Here is a 21,287-nt window from a genome sequence, read left to right on the forward strand (position 1 = left end):
CTGCGGTGAGAGCCCTTTGTCCGGTGTTCTGCTGCAGTCCGGAGTTCTTTGGGTTTTCTGAGAAAGCCACTGGGAAAGGGTGTGCCTCCTCCAGGCAGTCTGTGGAGCACTGGGAAGGGCTCCTCGGGATTCGAGCAGGGTAGATTGTGCCCAGGGATGGTAGACAGTGCCCTTCCCCAATCTGGCAGCCACCCGAGGTTTCCTCCCTCTGCAGCCAGGAACCCCCCCACCCCCGCAGCCTCAAACACAGTCTCTCCTTTCTTCTCCCTCCCTCCACCCCCTCTCATCTTTCAGGAGTCAAATCCAAGTAATCCTAACAGATGAAATCATAGATTACATCAATAGATACAGAAAATGATGAGTAAAATTCAGCATCCATTCAACGGAAACAACTATTAAAAATTCTTGGCATACTAGGTCTAGAACAGAGGAACTACCTCCAACCTCAGGAAGAGCGAGAGCAGATTTCCTAAGTGAGGAGATGTTTGGGCCAGAGACCAGCTCAGCAGGCAAGCTGCATGCTGGGAGGCCCAGGTTTGACGTGGGCTCTCAAGGTCCCCACCCGAGCAGCACAGGGTTCAGCACAAAGATGAGACGAAGTGAGGAGTCGAAGTCCTGAGAGCAGCGTGTTCTGCAGGACTGCCACAACAAGGAGCCTCGCTCAGCCCTCAGGAACATGGAAAGGATCTGTGTGGAGGTGGGAGGTGGATTAGGGGCAACCCAGCAGTGCCTGGGGCCCTCCACGACTAAGCCAGCCAAGCTTTCAGGCTTTGAGCCTGCGAGAGCTACACTCCATCCCTTTGCACTATCTCCCCAGCCCACTGGAGAGCATCTGGGGAGATGTCCCGGATCAGTGTGTGGCTCAAAGACTATAACACTTGCATTTGTGAGGCCCTGTGTTCGGATTCGGGCACAGCAAGTCCCAAGCACCAAGCCAGGAGTGGCCCAACCCCTCTACCCCCCCAACCCCCACCACTTCAAAATAAGAGGATGTTCCAGGAGACTAGGAGATGTTTACAGGGAAGAGGAAACTTGCCCACCATCCCAATGAGCCAGGAGCCAATGGAAACGTCATTAAGTTTCTGTTGGGAAGTGCTTTTTGGGGATCAGGAAAGTGGTGGTTAGACAAAACTGTCCCAAGCAACAATGAAATTTTATTGATGTTTCATCAATAAATAAACCTGAGTTAGTTTTCCAAATCCTACTCCTCATCAAATGTGCTTACAAGTGGGGCCTCCCAATATCTTAGTAGTGATCTAGTCCCGGCTGGAGGGGGCCTGCAGCCCTGGAGCGGTGAGCTGCTCTGGCACTGCGTGATGAGCCATTAGTCACAGAACAGCACTTACTGGCTCGGTGGGTCCCACTCATGCCGATGAAGCGATGGGGAACTTGCCTGCCCGGAAGTTACGTTTTGATGGCTTTGCCTTCTAAGGCATCAAAAATGTCTTCCAAAGCCTTCTGCACACAGTGGAGAAACTCCCGTGCATTGCGGCTGGGGTAGGAGGAAACGTTGCAACCTATCCAGTTGTCGTGAACAGCATAGCCAACGCCGAAGCCATCAGGGACAACAGGAGCGAAGCCGCCAAGGTTCACTGCAGGACTGGCCAGCGTGCTTGTGGACAGGATGTTGTGGTTTATCTGCTTATACGCAGGGTCCTGGTATAGTTCGGGCAGGCTGGTATCTCTGGCTGCCGCCAGGCACCGAAGAGCAAACAGGTGTCGGTCAAAGCCCTGGCCTGTGGGACAAAAGCGAAAAGTCTCAGTCTCAGGTCTGAAGGGGCCTTGGCAAGACCTGTGCCCGTGATGGGAACCCCTCTCAGCCCCTGGAGAGGGCCAGGGGGGCCTGTCCACACCTCCTCTCACTAACCTCTGTGATGTCTTGATGTCTTTCTACAATAGCTGTTTTCAACCTTTTTACACCTGCACACTGTCCCTGGGTTGGCAGCTGAAAATCACTATTCTTAGAACATTTTCTTTAGAAAGAGCTGCCAAAGGGGCTGGAGCGATAGTACGGTGGGTAGGGCATTTGCCTTGCAAGCGCCCGACCCAGGTTCGATTCCCAGCATCCCATATGGTCCCCCGAGCACCACCAGGAATAATTCCTGAGTGCAGAGCCAGAAGTAACTCCCAAGCATTGCAAAATAAATAAATAAAAATAAAGAGCTGCCAAGGACCTGGACCTGCCTTGCACACAGCTGACCCTGCTTCGACCCCTGGTACTACATACCTCGAGAGCCCTACCAGAGTGACCCTGAATGTGATTCCAGGACTAAGTCTGGAGCACCGCAAAACAAATAAAAGAGCTATCAACTGCTGAACTGAAAATGAGCCTACAATGAAAGCATACTTTATAAAAAATCTGAAATTGGGGACCCAGAAGATGGTTCAGGAGCATAAATCGTTTGTTCCCCGCCACCACCACCCCCTTCCCCCACAAAAAAACGAAGGTGGAGATGTAAAAAACAAGCAGAAAAGCTAAGTCAGCAGGATAAAGTGGAACTTTGGGGTGAGGGAGTAGGTTGGGGGCCACGCCTGGCAATGCTCAGGGCTTACCACTGGCTCTGTACTCCAGAATCACTCCTGGCAGTGCCTGGAAGGCCATGTGGGATGTCAGGGATTGAATCTGGGTTGGCCACATGCAAGGTAAGCACCCTACTCACTGTACTATCACTCTGGCCCCAGCAGAACAAAATGAAGAGGATACTTGAATAGCATTCTAACCTCAGCCTCACTACTGACCTGTATAATCCAGGACACCAGTTTTGTTTCTAATTTTGGGGCCACACTTGGTGATGCTCAAGGCTTACTCCTCGCTCTGCTTAGGGATCATTCCTGGAGGGGCTTAGGGGATCATATGGGGTGCCTGAGATCAAATTCTGGTCAGCCACATGCAAAGTGCCCTACCCACTGTACTATGTCTCTGGCCCCTGGGGTACCAGTTTTATACCTATAATTCAAGACCGGAAGACCTTGGAGATTCCTGCCAGTTGCTGGAACTGTGCTTACAAGAAAGTGTTAGCCTACATGAGCCTCCAGCCCCCTCAGATCTCGAGTTTCATGCAAAAGAGGCAGAAAAGGAACACTTTCAGATGGAGAAGCGCTTCTAAGATGGCTTATTGCCAGAAAACCAACCAACAGTCTACAACTGAAGTGGAAAGAGAGGGACGACAGAAAAAATACAGGGAGCAGGTATCACAGTGACCTGAGCGGGGTGATGGGGACGCATCGTCCCACCCAGGCTCTGTGAACCCAGCACCCAGCTGCCTAGGAGTGGTCCCACCCAACCACACCGCCGCAGCAGAAAGATCATCTCTCTGGAGCTGGCAGGTGGATTAAGCCTATTGAGGAGTGGACACCTGATGTGAGCCTGGAGACTGCTGGGCTGAGCCCCAGGGGCCTGCTCCCCGCCCCGGCTCACCCATTGCCGCCTCCTTGGTCAGCTGGTTGTGGTACTTGGAGCACTCGGCCAACATCTGCTGCAGCTCCGCAGTGCTGTGCTTGGCGGGGGCCTTGACAAAGGCCTCGGCGCAGCGCTTGGTGAAGATGGAGGCGGGGCGGATGGTCTCTGTGCGGCCGTGCTTGAACGCCGCGGTGCTGCAGGACTCGTAGGTGGCCACCGTCTGCCCGTACTGGCGCAGGAAGGCCATCTGGAAGGCCAGCTGGGCCACCGAGTCAGGGCTCAGCTTCTGCTGCTTCAGGAACTCCTTGCCTCCTCTCTGGAACTGGATGCAGTCAATGGTGAGGGTCTTCATGGTGGCCTCAAACTTTTTCTTTGCGGAGCTGATCCCCGTTTTTAAGGTGTCGTTCAGCTGGAAGTTGAGTTTCTGCACGGCGGAGGCGGAGTCAGTGCGGGCCGGCTGGCTCTGCGGCGTGATGGCTGGCTTCTGAGTGCTGTCTTTAAACACCTCATTAAAAAAACGGAGCACTGCCACCCCATCGCCCCAGGCATGCTCGAAGTTGACCGCAGCGGTGCCGTCCGCCGCCAGGATGAGGTTGAAGGACTTGTCGAACCAGCGGTTGGTGCCGTCCCCGTGCAACATGTTGTGGGATAGGTGCACCAGGTCCGTCATGCGTGCATCATCCAGGCAGAGGCAGAACACGGCCGAGTCCACCTTGCGCAGCGCCGCGTCGTTGCCAGCACTCAGCAGCTTCTGCCTGAGCTCTGCCCACACGTCCCGGTTCTCACTGGTCAGGTAGGACAGCGGGAACTCGGGGGCAGGGCTGTTGTCGGAGAGAATGAACTTCAGGTGAGCCTGAATCTCCGGGGCGCTCAGAATATTGCCTTCTTGATCCAGGACATCAAAGACGTAGAAATGTCCTTTGCGGAGGACCAGGAGGTGCCGGGCCTTGTCGTCCGTGACAAGTTCATCCCGACTGGGCTTGGGCACACGGGTTGAGTTGAAAAGGCGGAAATACTGAGACATGTCCAGGGGGTAAGCATTGACCATGTAGGCACCATACCAGGACAGCGAGGACGGCACGTAGCGGATGAGTTTCTTGAAGGTGTCGGTGTCGCTCTTGGCCGGGTTCAGGTGGAACACTTCTGGCTCCAGAAGGTCAGCCCGGAGTGTCTTCAGAAACCGGAGGGCAGAGACCGTCATGTTGGTTGCCCGGATAAGCTGGTCATTGTACTCAGACTTTGGGTCATTGTTGAACGCCATAAATGGATTAAAGTTCAGGACAATAGAGTCTCGGGCAGTTAGGTACATATCAAACCAAGGGCCTAAAATAAAAAGGGGGGGAGAGGAGAAAGGACCACAACAAGTTAATGCAAGCCCTAAAAATAAAATTTCAGAAAGGAAAAATTAGGCATAAACAGAAAAAAAATGGCATCAATCTCCAAAATCGGGTGGAATTTTCCAATTTTTTTTACTCTGCAATAATTCATGACAGCTTACTGGCTTGATGCAAACATAAATCTGATGCAAACATCTGGTTTCTTTCACTGAACAATATCTTTATAACACCATTTTTGGGACACATATCAAATACTTCCTTTCTTTTGATTACTAAGTCCATTATGTGGCTGGCTTGTGTCACATTCTGTTTTTCTGTTCATCAGCCGATGGCTATGTGGCTTACTTCCGTGTTTTGGTTGTGGTGGATAGTGCTGATATGTCATTGTGTGCATATATGCCTGCAGCTCTCCTGGGAATCCCACTAGGAGTGGAACTGCCATGCGGCAAGTCTGTGTGATATTTTGAGGAACTGCAGGGTGTCTTCCAAAGTGGCTGCACCACCACCGTCAGCCATGAGCAAGGATTCCAAGTTCCCCGCATCCTCAGCATCATCAGTGACAGTTCATGTCTGTCTTTTTAATTGGAGTCATTCTGGTGGGTGTATCATTAGTTTTGCTTTCATATCCCTAAAGTTTAATAACCACATTTCCTCATTTGTTTACTTTATTAGTTCTTAAAAGAATAAATACAGGAGCTAGAGAGATAGTCCAGGGTAGAGCACTTGCCTTGCATGTGGCCGACCTGGGTTGTCCCTAGCACCCCCATATGGTCCCCCCCTCAGTCTGTCAGGAATCGTGATCCCTGAGCTCAGAGCCAGGAGTAAGCCCTGAACACTGCCATGTGTGGCCCAAAAACAAAAAGCAAAAAGGAAATACAGTAACGCCACACTCGCATTCATGCTGAAATAGAACAATTCCTACCCTGTCTCCTTAGGGTTTCTCTTGCTTTATTTCCTTTCAAAAACAACATTCACACTTGGTGTGTACTTATGGGAGGGGGGGTGTTGAGGGGAAAAGGATCTTCACCCTCATTGCATGCACTTTGAACATCCAACATCTCTTAGGAAATGCTCAAAAGACACTAGAAGTGATTATCCAGACACGTGGATCACTCAAGCCCGCTGCCTTCTCAGTAGATGTTTTGGCAGGGCCAGAGCTGTCAAGGTCTCGCAGCTGGCCCGGAATTGATCCCTGTCAAGGCATATGGTCCCCTGAGTACCACCAGGCATGACTCCTGAGCACTGAGCCAGGAATAAGTCCTGAGCTCTCTTGAGTGTAGCCCCAAACCAAAACAATACACAACCAAAACTGTCAGAAGCAATCTTTTATCTAAAAATGTGTTTTCCAGGGATGCTCCTGCCGGAACAGGCAGGCATGGTAAACTCCAGTTGGGACCATCTTCCACTGAGGGAATTACTTTTCATAAGTAAAACACTGCGGAAAGATTAATAAACGTAAACTTAACAACTGTTCATTTTTTGGCCCATTCCCTCCATTTCATTCGTTGAGTCAGTGTCCTGGATATTGGAATATAGGATAGGACATATATGATATAGAAGATATATGATATAGAAGATATAGAATATAGACAGGAAGATGGCATCGACTTTCATTCTGACGCACTCTGGTGAAGGAGGCAAACACTGCACTAGGAGACAGAATGAGATACTTCAATGCACTAAAATAAGAAGCACAGAGCATGGAAGATACATTTGATGAAAGAAGGTATGAATTTAGACATTGGATAATTTCAGTAAATAACCTTTAGTGAGCCATAAATCAATCTGGCAAAGGGAACAAGAGAGGAGAAAAGAGCAAATATTGCAAGTTGGAAAGCAATCTGGCACTGTAGTGACTAAAGCCCACTCAAGAAAGCCAACCCCCGTGGGCAGCAAAGAAACGCTAGAAATAATACAGCCGGTACAGTAGGACCCTCAGAGGGCTGAGTAGTTGGCAGCTCTGATATATCTAGCTGGAAACTGCTGAATTAGACGTCTTGTTCTCCAGAGTCTCTCCCCACTATTGTAGAAGATTTAAATTGTCATCTGTAGAAAGTGAAACTGGGACATAAGTCTCAGCTGAGCTTTCAAGCCTTCTTCCCTTCCCCTACTCCTACAACCCCAGCAACTGGGACGATCCTTTTGTTGCTTAAATAGACAACCCTCCCCTGGATTCTGAACCCCATGACACAGACATTAGTTGTTTAGCCAGAGCATGTGATTGCATTACAATGAGCATGTGAGTGACAAGTCCTACCCTCATGCAGAACTTCAGGAACTCTGAGGAGGTTTTGGTTTTTGTTTGTTTATAGAATTTAGGGCCACACTCTGTGGTGCTCAGGGGCTACTCCTGGCTCAGTGTTCAGGAAACTGCTGGCTGTGCTCTGGGGACCATGCAGTGCCAGGATTCAGATCTGGGCCTCCTGCATGACAAGCATGTGCTCCAGCCCTTCTGGAGCTTTTACTGCCTCACTTAGAACCAGGATAACAGAGGAGGATTAGAAGCATCCGAGGAAGGAAAGGGAATAGACGGGGCTGAGAAGACAGTGAACAGCTGGGGGTCTGCTGGTACTCAGGGCCATGAGTTTAGTCCTGGAACCCCCAGCACTTCAGGGGTAGTCATGGGGGTACCTGAGCCATCACTCTGTGTGGCCCTGGTGGCCACCAGCACCTCAGAGATGAGCAGTGAGCACCAAACTGTCATGCGTGCACAGCCAGATCATGGAGAGTGGCTGCAGGGCTCCTGAGCACTTTGGGGAGCCCCAAATATGGGGGTCAAAACAAAAAATGAAACCTGGAGACAGACAATGAGGAGAGCTAAGAATTTTTTTTTAATTCCCAGATAAATGATTAAACGCACAGAAAACAAAACAAAGTCTAGTACTGAATGCAGAGCAAACAAAAGTGTATTGGAAAGGAAACGCAATCCCCGTGTGCTACACAACTAAGGTGACAATAGGACCTGCATGAGCCTAACTGTGGAAATACAACCCCTGAGCTAAGCAAATCACAATCACCATCCCATGGAGGTGGGAGAGGAAGTGTGCATGCATAGTCATGCGTGTGATTCCAGGCTAGATGTTGGCACCCACATCCCTACTACATATATAAGTGGACATACACACATCTAAAACTATGCAGCCATCTAAGTAGATAGCTTTGAGAACGGGCTAGTTATCAGAGATTTCGGGTTGCAGCTGAAAGTGAGAAAGGAGGGGAGGGTGGCACATTCCTTTCTGCCCTAACAGGCCTTTTGGAAAGCTCTGATTCTTCAAACTACATGCAGTGCCTGTTGAACCTTAGTACATATGAACACTAAGTGAAAAGAAGCAGAGGGGACCAGAGTGGAAGCAAATAATGCTGGGTGAAGAAGAGCTGAAAGTCTTCGGAGAAAACCCATTCTGCCTGGCTCCTAAAGGAAGAATTTGGGGGCTGGAGAGATTGTGTAGCAGATAGGGCAATTGCTTTGCACATGGCCGACCGGGGTTCGATCCCCGGCATCCCATCCGGTCCCCCAAGCACCGCCAGGAGTAATTCCCGAGTGCAGAACCAGGTGTAAATCCTGAGCACCACTGGGTGTGACCCCAAAAAAGCAAAATAAATAAATAAATAAATAAAAATTAAGGAAGAATTTGTCAGATAACAAAATGGTAGCGGAAGTCATGTGGACAGAGGCAGAGAGAATGAAAGATCCAGGCTGAGGAACAAGAATGGCTCAGTTTTGTAATCAGGGCATGTCGAGGAGTGATGAGAGAGGCCAGAGAGAGGACCTGGAAACCAGACTCTGTCCTGATCCTTTTCAGACAGAAGCACCAAGAACCTTCTGCCTGGCCTGGACTCAGAGAGCAGCAAACCAGCGCTCTGGATCACAGATTCAGGCAGCGCCTGTGTGGAGAAGCAACTCAACCTCAATCCCCCTCGGGAAGAGAGGGTGAGCCATCACCGCAGTGCTGACCTCACTGAACAGTATCTTTGATCAGAGGGAGAAGAGAACATGCCTTACTTTCCATGGTGAAAAGCAGAGCCACAGCTCAGCCTACCCACCTGAAATGTAGCTGGTATGTTTATTCTGCTTGTCCTGGGCTACCAGCTGCTCATGCAGTTCTTTTCCAATCCCACTTTCAAAACTCTTGCAAAATTGTTCTGTTTTCCTGAAATGTTCAAGAAAAATGGGATCAGGCTGTAGCAGGGAATATATGATCTTTTGGATTGATGGCCAAGAATGCATGGAGTGAGATTTGAGTCCCAATAGCACATCCCTAGAACCCAGAGACTGAGATAAAAAATAAGAAGAAATGGGGCTGAAGTGATAGCACAGCAGGTAGGGCATTTGCCTTGCATGCAGCCGACCTGGGTTTGATTCCCAGCATCCCATGTGGCCCCCCGAGCACTGCTGGGAGTAATTCCTGAGTGCATGAGCCAGGAATAATCCCTGTGTATCACCAGGTGTGACCCCCCAAAAAGCAAAAAAACTTTAAAAAAAGAATAAGAAGAAACGAACAATGGATAAACCCAGGATAACTTGCTTAAAATGATTGAATGGGGGGCCAGAGCAATAGTACAGTGGGTAGGGCATTTGCCTTGCAAGGAGCCAATCCAAGTTCAATCCCCAGCTTCCCATATGGTCCCCCAAGCACTGCCAGGAGTAATTCCTGAGTGCAGAGCCAGGAGTTACCCCTGAGCATCACTGGGTGTGACCCAAAATGAAAATAGATAAAAATAAATAAATAAAATGATGAATTAGGAACATCAACTATTTCCAAAATCAAATTAGATATAGAGAAAAGGACATGTGCTTTCAGTCAAAAACAACCAAGTTTGAAATCCAGATGTAACTTTCAGACTTGTCAGTAGTGCTTGTGAGGGTTTACTTTTGTAGCTTGCACATGTTCTTGCTGCGATTAGTTATTAAGTCATGGTGCTCACCAGGGATTGACCCATTGCTCACACCCGTGCTTACACACCAGAGATCACACTCCTGACTGTGGTGCTTGCACACCCCCGGCTGGGGCCAGAGACCACATCTTGGCTGTGGTGCTGTGGGATCCAAATAACAGAGCTTTCAGGTGTAGGAGGCTCCGGGATCAAACTCACGGCCTCATGCGTATAACACAGGTGCTTTTAGCCACTAAGTTCACTCCTTTTACTCCCCGGTTTTTATTGTTTTAATCTATCCACTTTGTGGTATCTTGTTATGGCAGTACTTAAAATGGAATACAGCATGGAATTTGAAAAATGATTTTGGATGTTATCAAAATATCAAAGTACTGGATCAGTATTTTGAATCCTCAGGCAGTACTTAATTCCTGAGTAGGATTGAACCTAGAATAGTACTTTTTCTGTAATGGAGCTTTTTTGTGCTTATAGTTGTCTGCTTCGTCATTCGAATCACAGTCCTTCACTAGATGGTAATGAAAAGACAAAGTACTCAGAATTCAGTCCTTTACCTTTAAATATTTGTCACTACCAGTTATGAAGTGTTATGTTTCAAGGTGTTCTGATCCTTAGCTTTTTTGTTTGTTTTGGGGCCACACCCAGCAATGCTCAGGAGAGGTTATTCCTGGCTCTGAACTCAGGTATTACATCTTGTGATGCTTGGAGGGACCATATGGGATGGCAGGAATTGAACCCAGGTCAACCACATGCAAGGCAAATGCCCTACTTACTACTCTATCATCACTCCAGCCCTGATCCTTAGCTTTCTGAATATTTTTTCAATCTTATAAAGTGGCATATTCATCTGACCCTTAGAAGGATGGAATAACTTATCCAGATGCACGTCAGGTTGGGGCTTACAAATCTGTCCAGTTTGGTAGACTCTCACCTCAGGGATGAGTCAGCTCTTCACGAATGAAAATCTAGCTCCTGACTTTGCCCATTTAGATTCTAGTCCCCAAGTTCCTGGAGACCCACCCAGATCAGAATCTCACTGAGGCTTGGTCCACCTACTGGCCAGCCTATCTAGAACCCCCTGCGCTGGTGGCTCGGGGTTCTCCGCATGTACCTGAATTGACTATCATCCAAGAGTGGCTTCTGTGCACTGAGGTATCTTCTCATGGTATCTTCAAGCTTGGGGATAGGCAACCTGGGAAGAAAGCATATGCGTAAGGGGCCAGTACACAGAAGGGCGTCAGGAACTTCACAGCCCAAACTGATGACTGGATCATTCACTCCTGGAAACAACAGGAAATCACGGAGAGGTTGGTGTTGGTGGGTTGATGCATGCAAATACCAATGGTAATTGTTTTCAAGCAGAAGAACAGTTGTAATGTATCAGCGATTATTTTCTTAAACCAGAAAATACAATGACCGATTCAAAACAGGAAGTGGACACTCCCGGCCATTCTGTCTCCTCCTCCCAGTGACCACACTGTCTGCGCTAGCCCTGCATTTGACACGATTCTCATTTCACCCTTACTTAGAGCTGTGCTCCTCTCTCCAGTATTTTTGAATCCTAATTTTTAAGAAATATTTTGGTTCATTTTACAACAGAAAACCATCCCAAAATGAAACAGGCCTGAGGTTAGAAAGAGGTTCATGGGCCAAGGTGTGCATGCCTCACATGAAGCAGACCCCAACTGGATCCCCAGAAGCAGTAACCCCCAAGACTCTGAGTGCTGCCAGATGTGGTTCCCCTAGCCCCTCTCTCCCATCCCACCCCACAAAAATTAAACTTCCCAGATCAGTACATTGAACAGATCAGGCCCCCACAATGGTGCCTGGGGCCATTACTGCCTCCTGGATGGCCCAGTGCCCCCTGGCAGGGGGATGGCTCCTTTGGGCAACGCTGCCTTACCAGGAGCCCCCCAATGCTGCCGGGGCACAGTGCCATGATACAGTACCATGAGCTACACAGAAAGCTCCAGCACATGCCAAGACTAATCACAGCTTGTCAAGCCACCCAGCAGCTCGAAATTAACAGACACGCAAACCATCAAAATACAGAAGTCCTTCCAGAAAACTGAAAAGGCAGATGGGAAATATAGTTTAAAACCACCTAAGAGAGGCTGTTCTGTCATTTTCCAATGCATGTTTATATAAAAAAATGACACCAAAAATAATTCTTTAGGGCTGGAGCGATAGCACAGCGGGTAGGGCACACGGCCGACCTGCTGGGATGTTCGATTCCCAGCATCCCATATGGTCCCCCAGCACCACCAGGAGTAATTCCTGAGTGCAGAGCCAGGAGTAACCCCTGTGCACTGCTGGGTGTGACCCAAAAAGCAAAAAAAATAAAACAAAACATAATAATTCTTTACAGCCTTATGGACTTTGATGGCACTAAATAACTACTGCACTTTGATACTGCAAATCCCTTTTCACTCATAAAAATCTCCAGTACTACCTCAGCTATTATAATGATTACAAAATTATTATAATATTAATTCATTAAATGAAGTTAATTATGATCTGCTTTAAAGAATATCTATGGGGGCCAGAGTGATAGGACAGCGGGCAAGGTGTTTGCCTTGTATGTGGCCAACCCGGGTTCAAACCCCGGCATCCCATATCATCCCCTGAGTACAGCAGGAGTAACTCTTCAGTGCAAAGCCAGGAGGAACCCCTGAGCATCACTGAGTGTGACCTCCCCCACAAAAGCAAAATATATATTATATATAACTATGAAAGTTGAAACAAAAATTAAAATAAATAATACAAAAATCACAGAATTTAACTTAATTATTACAAATTACTTTCCTCAGGACACAGGAGAGAGAGTAATAAAAGTTTGCTTTCTTTCATGCAAAATCCTAAGTCAGCAGCAATGGCAGTTTGGGGAGATCTTTTGAGGGTGAGCGATACAACCCAAGAGAGAGAATGCTGTGCATGTGCGAAGACCCAGGTTTCATCTAGACATAAAAAAGTGGGGGTGGGGTAATGGGGACTGAGGTCGGCTCAGAGGTAGAGCATGTGTCTTGCAGATCCCCAGCACACACACCCCCCCCCCCCCACATACCAAAGGCAGGCCGGGCCACTGCTTTTTGTGATCATGAACATGAATCATCCACAGACTCTTGGCCCTAGCAACAGCAAAGGGAAGGAAAGGGGGAGGGAGCGGGGGGTATTAATAAGCTTCTGAAATATTTGTACTAGCCTAGGCTTATTTTAAGGGGTTAAAGTCAGTTTTAAGAGTGACAATTTGTTTTTGAGTTACTAATACTAAAGAAATGGTATTTTCTCAGTGGAACTCAAGGTAGTATAGATGATATACAAAATGGTTTTATCATGGGTATAATCAATCTGTTTTCTATAAAATACTAAATATTATTTAATGATTGGGCCAGAGCAATAGTACAGTGGGTAGGGCACTTGCCTTGCATGTGGCTGATCTGGATTCAATCCCCAGCATCCCATATAGTCCCCTGAGCACCACCAGCGTGATTCCTGAGTGCAGAGTCAGGAGTAAGCCCTGAGCACCTCTGGTGTGGCCCAAACAAAAATATATATATATATTAATAAATATGACTAATTTGCTACATCTATATTTTTGCCTCCTATAAAATGCCTTCAATGAAAATGCCATATGGCAATACAATGCTGATAAATTACCCAGCAGGTGATGCCACTGGTATAAAGTTACTGAGTCACAAGAAAAAGCAGCACAGTGAGCTTTTCACGATGCTAACTTTGTTTACTTGGAAGTTTTGCCATTCATTCTGAGACTGCCTCCATCCTTTGAGTCGGGGGTACTGGGTAAAGGGAAATGAGAATGTTTCACAGTCTTTAAGAAATGTTGAGGGGCTGGGGAGACAGTACAGTAGAAAGGGCATTTTCCTTGCACGCAGCTGACCCAGGTTTGATCCCTGGCACCCCATATGGTCCCCCCCAAGCACCTCCAGGAGTGATCCCTGAGCATAAAGTCAGTAGTATGCCCAAACACTGCCATATATGGCCCCAAAGCAAAAAAAGAACATTGAACATAACTCTCCCTTAATCTTACTGATCTGTGAAATTAAAGAACATAATTCTCAACAAAATGGGAAGAGGATGAGACTCAGAACCAGACAGAAGCTTAATTTCCAGCTGGCTGGTCACAGGTGCCCTGAACCCTAGTGTCTTCTAGACTTCATTTCTGCCGGAGGGCACGGCCCCACAGGACTCTGAAGTCTGCCAGGCTCCACCCCCACCTCTGTACCTGGGTTGGAGTCAGTTTCTCTCTCTGACCTCTTTCTTCCATGTGTTCACTATTAGAACACAGTGCTACTATAAGGATCACACTTTAAACAAGGCATTTTTCAGAAGGTAGCCTGCTGGTTACCAGGAGTCGGAGGGAGGATGGGGAGTGAGTGCTGGTGAAAACTGGTGCTTGGGGAGAAAATAAATTAAGATAATTGTGATCGAATACTCCAGGATTGAACTGCACACTCTAAGGGTGAGTCTTATGAACACCTATCTTGTCAGAGATGTTACATTTTTCAAAAGCAATTCACTTTGTATGCCTGTGATGAATCCCTCCTCAGTAAGGGGAAGTCACTCAAAGAGAGACAGCGTCCGCTGTACCTCTTGATGGTTCTGATGACAGCCTCAGGAGCACGGCCGAGAGCTGACCCTGGCTTTCTCACTCAGCCATGTGACTTGGGTAAGCTGCCCACGCTGTAGCCAATTCTTCTCTTTGAACGGGGCTATAGGAAGATGTACCTTCCAGGGGTCTGGGCCTGGGTTCCTAAGGCATGCCCCTCACTGAGTCTGGCACGCAGGACGTTTTACCATCTCCTCAGTCCTCCAGACCCACAGGTCCTGACAGTTCGTTGTCCCATGAACCAAACTTCTGGCCCTGCAGGTCCAAGCACAGATTCCCGGTTTCTGTGGTTCTGCTGACCCATCCATCTTCTTCTTCCAGTAAGTGCCCCACATACACCTAGGTTCCAACGGATGAGTCCACCCCTGTCTCAGGGCACGCTCACATCTGGCTAAACCCAGTAATGCCTAACAAGTACCGGTCAGGCTTACAGATTGTAATTGTTAGAAAGGAGGAACCTCGAACATCTGTAGTATGGGTGGGACTTCTGCTGAAACCCTGGGGAGTGTACCTCCTGCAGAATGGGGTCATACACATGAAAAGCTGGGTAGGGGGCAAGACAGTCATGTGACATCACTCGAGCCCCCTTCTTCCAGTCTGGATTTCTCAGGTCTGTGAGTTCAGACATGCCTCTCAGCTTAAGTTGGTCATTCTTGCAGCTTGCTTCTGAACACAAAGGCCCAGTGGAGGATTCCGCTGACGTGTTCAAAAGACGTTTTACGAGTGAACAGAACTGTGAGGACAGGTCCAGTCTCTACCCTCATTCTCCACAGTTCCCTACTGAACAGGTGGAGCGGGCTACAAGCTCACAGGTCTCCGGCAGCTCCCTGACATCCGGACAATGCCTTCAGCACCACTGTTTCGCCTGTCACCCTCCACACCTGAAAACTGGCCTCACCCGCCTCCATAACCCTAGAGAATTTGCCCATTGTGATGAGCTCCAGTTATGGTCTCAAGTGATTAAGGATTAAAAGGAAAACAATGGGATTCCTACCTAGGAGACCTCTCCCGTAAAAGGGGACCTTCCTGTCCTTTCCCCTTTCCTTCTCTCCTTTCAAGCAGGATTTCTCCCAAGTCAGCCATTTAGCAAATAATAATAATAATAATAAAAGACCAAACAACAGATAATTGATATTTATTGTGGATCAACTATAGACCTGATCATATTTTTTTAAGCACAGTGGATGGGTCAGAGAGACGGTACTGAGGCTAAAGCACCTCCCCGTCATGCAGCTGCAACCGGGGCTCAGACACCAGCTCCAAACACAGTGCCCATGCACCACACGGCATGGCCCCTGCACAGAGCCAGGACCAGTTCCTGATTACCACCAGGTGTAACCCAACTGGGTGCACTCTAACACACGAACACACACACGAACACACACTCTCTCTCTCTCTCTCTCTCTCTCTCTCTCTCTCTCTCTCTCTCTCTCTCTCTCTCTCTCTCTCTCTCTTTCTCTTTCTCTCTATCTCCTCCACCCAACCCACCCACCCTCTCTCCCTCCCTTCCTTTGCAGGTTTCTGCTCTGAGAATAAGCTATTCTAGCCTTCACACAGCCCTTAATGATCCCCAACTTTCAATTCCAAAGTCACTCCTCTATGAAGCTTCCCTCCCAACACTGTTTGTCTAAGTACTAAGTATTTACTCAGTATCATTATGCTATAGGTCAGGTTATTTCATTCCAACAATACTGAAATGAACTTTATTACCCTCATTTTTAGACGGGCTCTAACTCATTCAGCTAGTAAATTGGTGCTGGATTGAAAGTAAGGCCTGCCAAAAGGAGAGAGCAAAAGGGAAAGCCCTGCCACAGAGGCGGGGTGGGGTGGGAGATGGGGTGGGGGTGGTGGGAGGGATGCTGGGACCATTGGTGGTGGGAAATGTGCACTGGTGGAGGGATGGATACTCGATCACTGTATGACTGAAACACAAGCACGAAAGTTTGTAAGTCTGTAACTGTACCTCACGGGGGATTCACTAATAAAATTTTTTTTAAAAAAATGTGAGGCCTGATTCCTATCTCACGATTATAGCCACCATGAGATACTGCTTGCCTTGTGTTATATTACTGCTTTTCTGCCATATGGCCCCACTACAACAACCTCATAGACTGATGGGTTTCTTTCCTTGGGGGCATGGGGACCATACTCAGTGATGCTCATTACAGAGGAATTACTCCTGGGGAAATATATGGGATTGCTAGGATCAAACCCAGGTCAGCCACTGCAAGGCAAATGCCCTACCTGCTGTATTCTCTCTCCACCTCACTGATAGGTTTCTAAATCCATATCAATGTCTATGAGATTCACTGTCACAGTCATCACTGTCATCCCATTGTTTGTCGATTTACTCAAGCGGACACCAGTAACGTCTCTTTTCCTCACAGCCCTGAGATTTTAGCAGCCTCTCCTTACTCGTCTTTCCCAACAACTGGAGGCTCTTTCAGGGTCAGGGGAATGAGACATATCGTTACTGTCTTTGGCATATCGAATACACCACGGATAGCTTGCCAGACTCTGCCCGTGCGGGCCGGATACTCTCAGTAGCTTGCCAGGCTCTCAGAGAGGTATGTATATACTGACATCCCACTGATCAACGATTTGTTCAAGTGGGCCCAGTAACATCTCCATTCATCCTAACCCTGAGATTTTAGCCACCTCTCCTTACTCGTCTTTCCCAACGACTAGAGGCTCTTTCAGGGTCAGGGGAAAGGGGAATGAGACCTATTGTTACTGTTTTTGGTGTATCGAACAAGCCATGGGTAGCTTGCCAGGCTCTGTCCAGGCGGGTAGGATATTCTTGGTAGCTTCCTGGGCTCTCCGATATATATATATATATATATATATATATATATATATATATATATATGTATATATGTATATATACACACACACATATATACATATATGTACATATATATTACTCTATGATTTGTTGCCTACTGTCTGAACTCCATCAAATATGGTGTGGCAATTATGGAAAATGGATAGGAAGTGTCTTATAATGTATCAAGCAGCTGCGAAGGTCTGGAAAGCAGCCTGGAGCATGGCGGCAGTTGGGTAGTGGAGGTTGGCTGCCGGGACTGGGTCCTTCGGGGCAGATGGGTTCTCACCTGCCCCCCTCTGGGGCGCCCGAATGAAAACAGCCTGGTGCGGAGTCTATGAGATTCAGGTAAACAAAAGTATCCAGCTGACCTACACCTTGTTTCCTTAGGTCTTGTTTAATTAGTCAGTGTATATAAATATAACCTTAAAAATAACATCTATAGGTCAAAGAGGTAACCCAGTGGGTTGCACGCAGGAGGTTGGGTTTGATCTGTGGCACCACATATGGTCCTCTGAGGCCCCTGAGCACAGAGTTAGGAGTAAGCACCAAGTATCACTTGGTGTGGCCCAAAATTTAAACAAAGAAAAAAATAATAAAAAGAGGCAAGGTTTCTGGAGTAAAGTAAGTCCAAGGTCTTGGTTGAAAGATAGCAGTAATAAAAATAGGAACAGGAAAGGAAGGTAATTGGATTACCTAAGGCCAAGGCCAACTATTTAGGATAGTTCCTGAACTGTGGTATGGTATTTCTACCTAGTCTCACCATGGTCCGATGAACTGTATGTTCCATTTATGGGGCCAATTTTGAGTCACACAGACTCTATGTCGTCGCCACCAAGATGAAAATTTCCTGATAAAAAGTAAACAGTCTGGGGTTCACTCTTCAAGTCTGTGCTTTTCCTTGAACCCCTATTTCATTACTTGTCTCTGTGCTTCTTTGCTTGCCTATTTCCACTCTAGAGAAGCCTGTGTTCTCTCTCAAACATGTACTTCTCCCTTTATCTCCCCTCACATATTTCTAAATAACTTTCTTGTTTCACCAAACAATAAAAAGTAGAAAGTATACTTCCTGGGGGCTTGTTCTTCAAGCCCATGTTCATGCTTGAAGATGTATTGCGCTTGCTTTTCCACTCCAGAGAAGCCTATGTTCTCTCACAAACATATACTTCTTTCTCTGACATCTTTCTAAGTTCCAATAAAAGCTATCTTACTTCACCCCCTGTCCCCCCAAATAAATAAACTGACCCAACTCCCTACAGGGAACTAGGAAAAAACATGCCTCACTGATTTCTCCTTATCAAAGACTGCAAGAGAACACCACTGGGGTCTCTGATGATAATGGAAAACAGAGGAAAGCCGTCTCTCCTGATGATTATAAAAACATTGTAATAGTGTCTGAAGATTCCCCTTAACCAATTCATTGGGGGAAGGGGGGTACTCCCTGCTTACCTCTTTCAAACTCCTCTAGGCCCAACCTCTAACAGAACACATCTTAGAGAATGAACCCAGAACAAAGTCCCTATTGTCAAATAAAGGCTCTTTTATTATATTACGGTGCAATCATTTCTAAGTTAGCATCCCTACTTTACAGATAAGAAGTATGGTTGCCTGAAGTTACAGATCCAGAATCTGAAATCAAGTTCCACCAGGGCTTTTCACCCAAGTGTTACAGCAAAATAAGTGTCATTTCATGAGGACATGAAGACATGTCACGGCGAGATCTCAGAGATAAAAGGAAACTCCTCTAACTCCCAGTTCACTGCAGAAGTAGTAAAGGGGGCAGTCAGGTTTTAAGGAGCATGTGCATTTGCAGCTCCAGATACTCCAAGGTTTCTGTGCTGCGGGTAGGCCCAAAGTAGATGATCTCCCACATTCTTTGCGGTGATCCGGTTAGAAACTGGAGAAACTCCTGATTTTAACCCAGGTGGGGCCCTGCCTGCATGAAAGTCAAAGGCCTCAGCTGCTGGACTTGGCAATCGGAAACAGGTTGTGTCAGTCCTCACCTTTGCCCTACATACTGGCTCAGCTCACAACGGCTGGAAAGGACAGAGCCTCCGTGTCCCCGGCTTGTCCCACAGACACAAGACTCTCCCACTCACTCGCTCTCTTCCTGCCAAATTTGGACAGTGTGTTTGAAGCTAGAGAATCTCAGTTAGTTTTCAAGGTTTGCACGTTGGGATTTCACCTGGGATGATCTTCCTGAGGGGCTGAGGGTGGGCAGTGCTGAGGGTGAGCTAAATGGTTCCTGGTTGTGAAGAAAAACGGCAGGTTAGTAGCTGGGAGCAAAGCTTGTGATCCCCTGTTTGTTCTTCTGGGGTGAGGAGCCCTGGCTGCCTCCCTAGGAAAGAGACGCCGCGGACAGGTGAGACGAGTGAGAGGGATCTTTGAGGCAAACTTTTAACTTGGCACCAGGACTCTCTGATGATGCTGGGAAAGCTGGAAGCCAGACTTAAGATTCGGGTGAGAAAAGGGGTGAGGAGGAATTACTGGGATGTTTGACAGTAGGTTCTGCGAAGCGTTTTACAGGGCACGGGGCCCTTTGGTGAGAAGGAAAAGAAGGGTGGCCTGTGTCTCCAAGCTTGCATAGGTGCTTTGCGGGGTGCACGACAGAGTTGTGCCAGAATTCAGTCCCTGGAGGTAATGTGGGTGCAGGAGGATCTGGAGGGGGGCGGGGCGGGAGCCTTGGAGTACTGCTGTGAAGAGTGGGGGAGGGGAGGGCGCTGAGGACTGGCAGGACAGGGTGCGGCGGTCCGGGGGTGCACTGGGGCAGAGGGTAATAGGAAAGGGGGAGTGCTCCGGAGGGTGGCGGGCGACTCTGTGGCAGGACGCAGGGCCAGTCGGGAAAGGCTCGGGGCCCGTGGCAGCGGGGCTGCGGGGCACGGGCGCGCCGCGCACATTTTCTGGTGAGAAATACGGGGGTCTGTTCGGGATTCCAACAGGTGCTGGGGAGGGGGGCCGGGCAAGGTCGAAGGTGGAGAGTCTGCGAATCTGAGCGTTCGAGCTCCCCTCGCCAGGAGACGCCTGAGTAGCAGGACTGCAAGGTGGGAGATGGAAGATCTCCCCGCGGTCCCCCGCCCCGGGACCCCCGAGGGTCTGCAGAAGCGGGGTCAGCAGGAGAGTCGCGAGTGAGCGGCCCGTGGCGAGCGGGGGGCCGGGGCCCGGCTCACCTGGGCAGGCTGTCTTGGTAGTGCATGGTGGGCACGATGCTGCGCTGCAGGTACTGGCCCGGTCCGGCGCCGCCGCTGAGGGGTCGACACGGGGCGCCCACAGCAGGGCCCCGGAGCCCGGCGCGCAGCAGCAGGCGGATCACCATCGTCCCGGGAGGCTACGGCGGCGAGAACGCGGCGTCTAGGGGGGTACTCGGGCGTAGAGACACGCTGCAGCCTCCCTCAGACTCCCCCGACGCCGACGCCGCCAACTTCTCAGGCACTTCTTGAGCGCCCGCGAGGCTACTTCCGGTCTGTGCCACTCGCTCGCGACAGGCCCCGCCCACGGAAGGCCCCGCCCACGGAAGGCCCCAACAGAAGGCCCCGCCCACGGAAGGCCCCGTCCCAACAGAAGGCCCCGCCCACGAAAAGCCCCGTCCCCACAGAAGGCCCCGCCCATGGAAGACTCCCCGCCCACCAAGCCCCGCCCACCTAGGGCCCCGCCCACATGAGGCCCGTGGAGAGGTTCACCCCAGGTTCCAAAGACCTAAGCTCTCCACTCACACCCAGTTGCTCTTTCTACAGTCAAGGCAACAGAAAGTGGAATTTCGGTGCCACATTGTTCTATTTTGGGGGCAAGACAAACTGGAGCTGAAGAGAAATGAAAACTGAGACAGGCGTTTGAAATCTGATAAGCCTAAATTTAATCCAGACTACATATGTACTTGGGAGAATGTGGGCAAATGTGTCTGTTTCCTCACTTGAGACACAGATTTTTCATGATCTCGCCCAGAGTCTAGATAAGAAATGAGATAAACCGGGTGGCCGGTGCCTGGTTAGTGGTAAACGGTGGGGGGGATGTTGCAAGAGACACTAGTGATGTTTGTGATCTGTGATGTACTGAGTCACGCCTCACAGCCTCTCTGAGAGCTCCAGGACAGAGCCAGCAACCGAGTCTCACATCCGGCCTCTTTTTGCAGAAAGCCCGGTCTGGTTGAACATGCTTTCCTACTGGAACATTTTTAAATACAGGAACCTCTGCCAAAAGGAAAACCCTTGT

General features: G+C 48.7%; 1 protein-coding gene across 2 annotated transcripts; it reads right to left on the reverse strand.

The window, feature by feature from the left end:
- Window positions 1–1,134: 1,134 nt before the first annotated feature.
- CPT2 (carnitine palmitoyltransferase 2) lies at window positions 1,135–20,562 on the reverse strand. 2 transcript variants are annotated; one of them, XM_004607119.2, is made up of 5 exons: window positions 20,249–20,562; window positions 10,742–10,822; window positions 8,782–8,888; window positions 3,419–4,723; window positions 1,135–1,736 (listed from the first exon to the last, which is right to left on the reverse strand). In XM_004607119.2, exons 1-5 carry the CDS (start codon window positions 20,392–20,394, stop codon window positions 1,405–1,407), a joined length of 1,971 nt encoding a protein of 656 aa, XP_004607176.2. In that variant the 5' UTR covers window positions 20,395–20,562; the 3' UTR covers window positions 1,135–1,404. The 2 variants fall into 2 exon arrangements, with proteins under 2 accessions (XP_004607176.2, XP_054995227.1); XM_055139252.1 differs by lacking the exon at window positions 8,782–8,888 and having other exon boundaries at window positions 20,249–20,387.
- Between the last annotated feature and the right edge of the window lie 725 nt (window positions 20,563–21,287).

This window comes from Sorex araneus, chromosome 5, assembly GCF_027595985.1.
Source record: "Sorex araneus isolate mSorAra2 chromosome 5, mSorAra2.pri, whole genome shotgun sequence".
In the NCBI taxonomy this organism is placed as follows: Eukaryota; Metazoa; Chordata; class Mammalia; order Eulipotyphla; family Soricidae; genus Sorex; species Sorex araneus.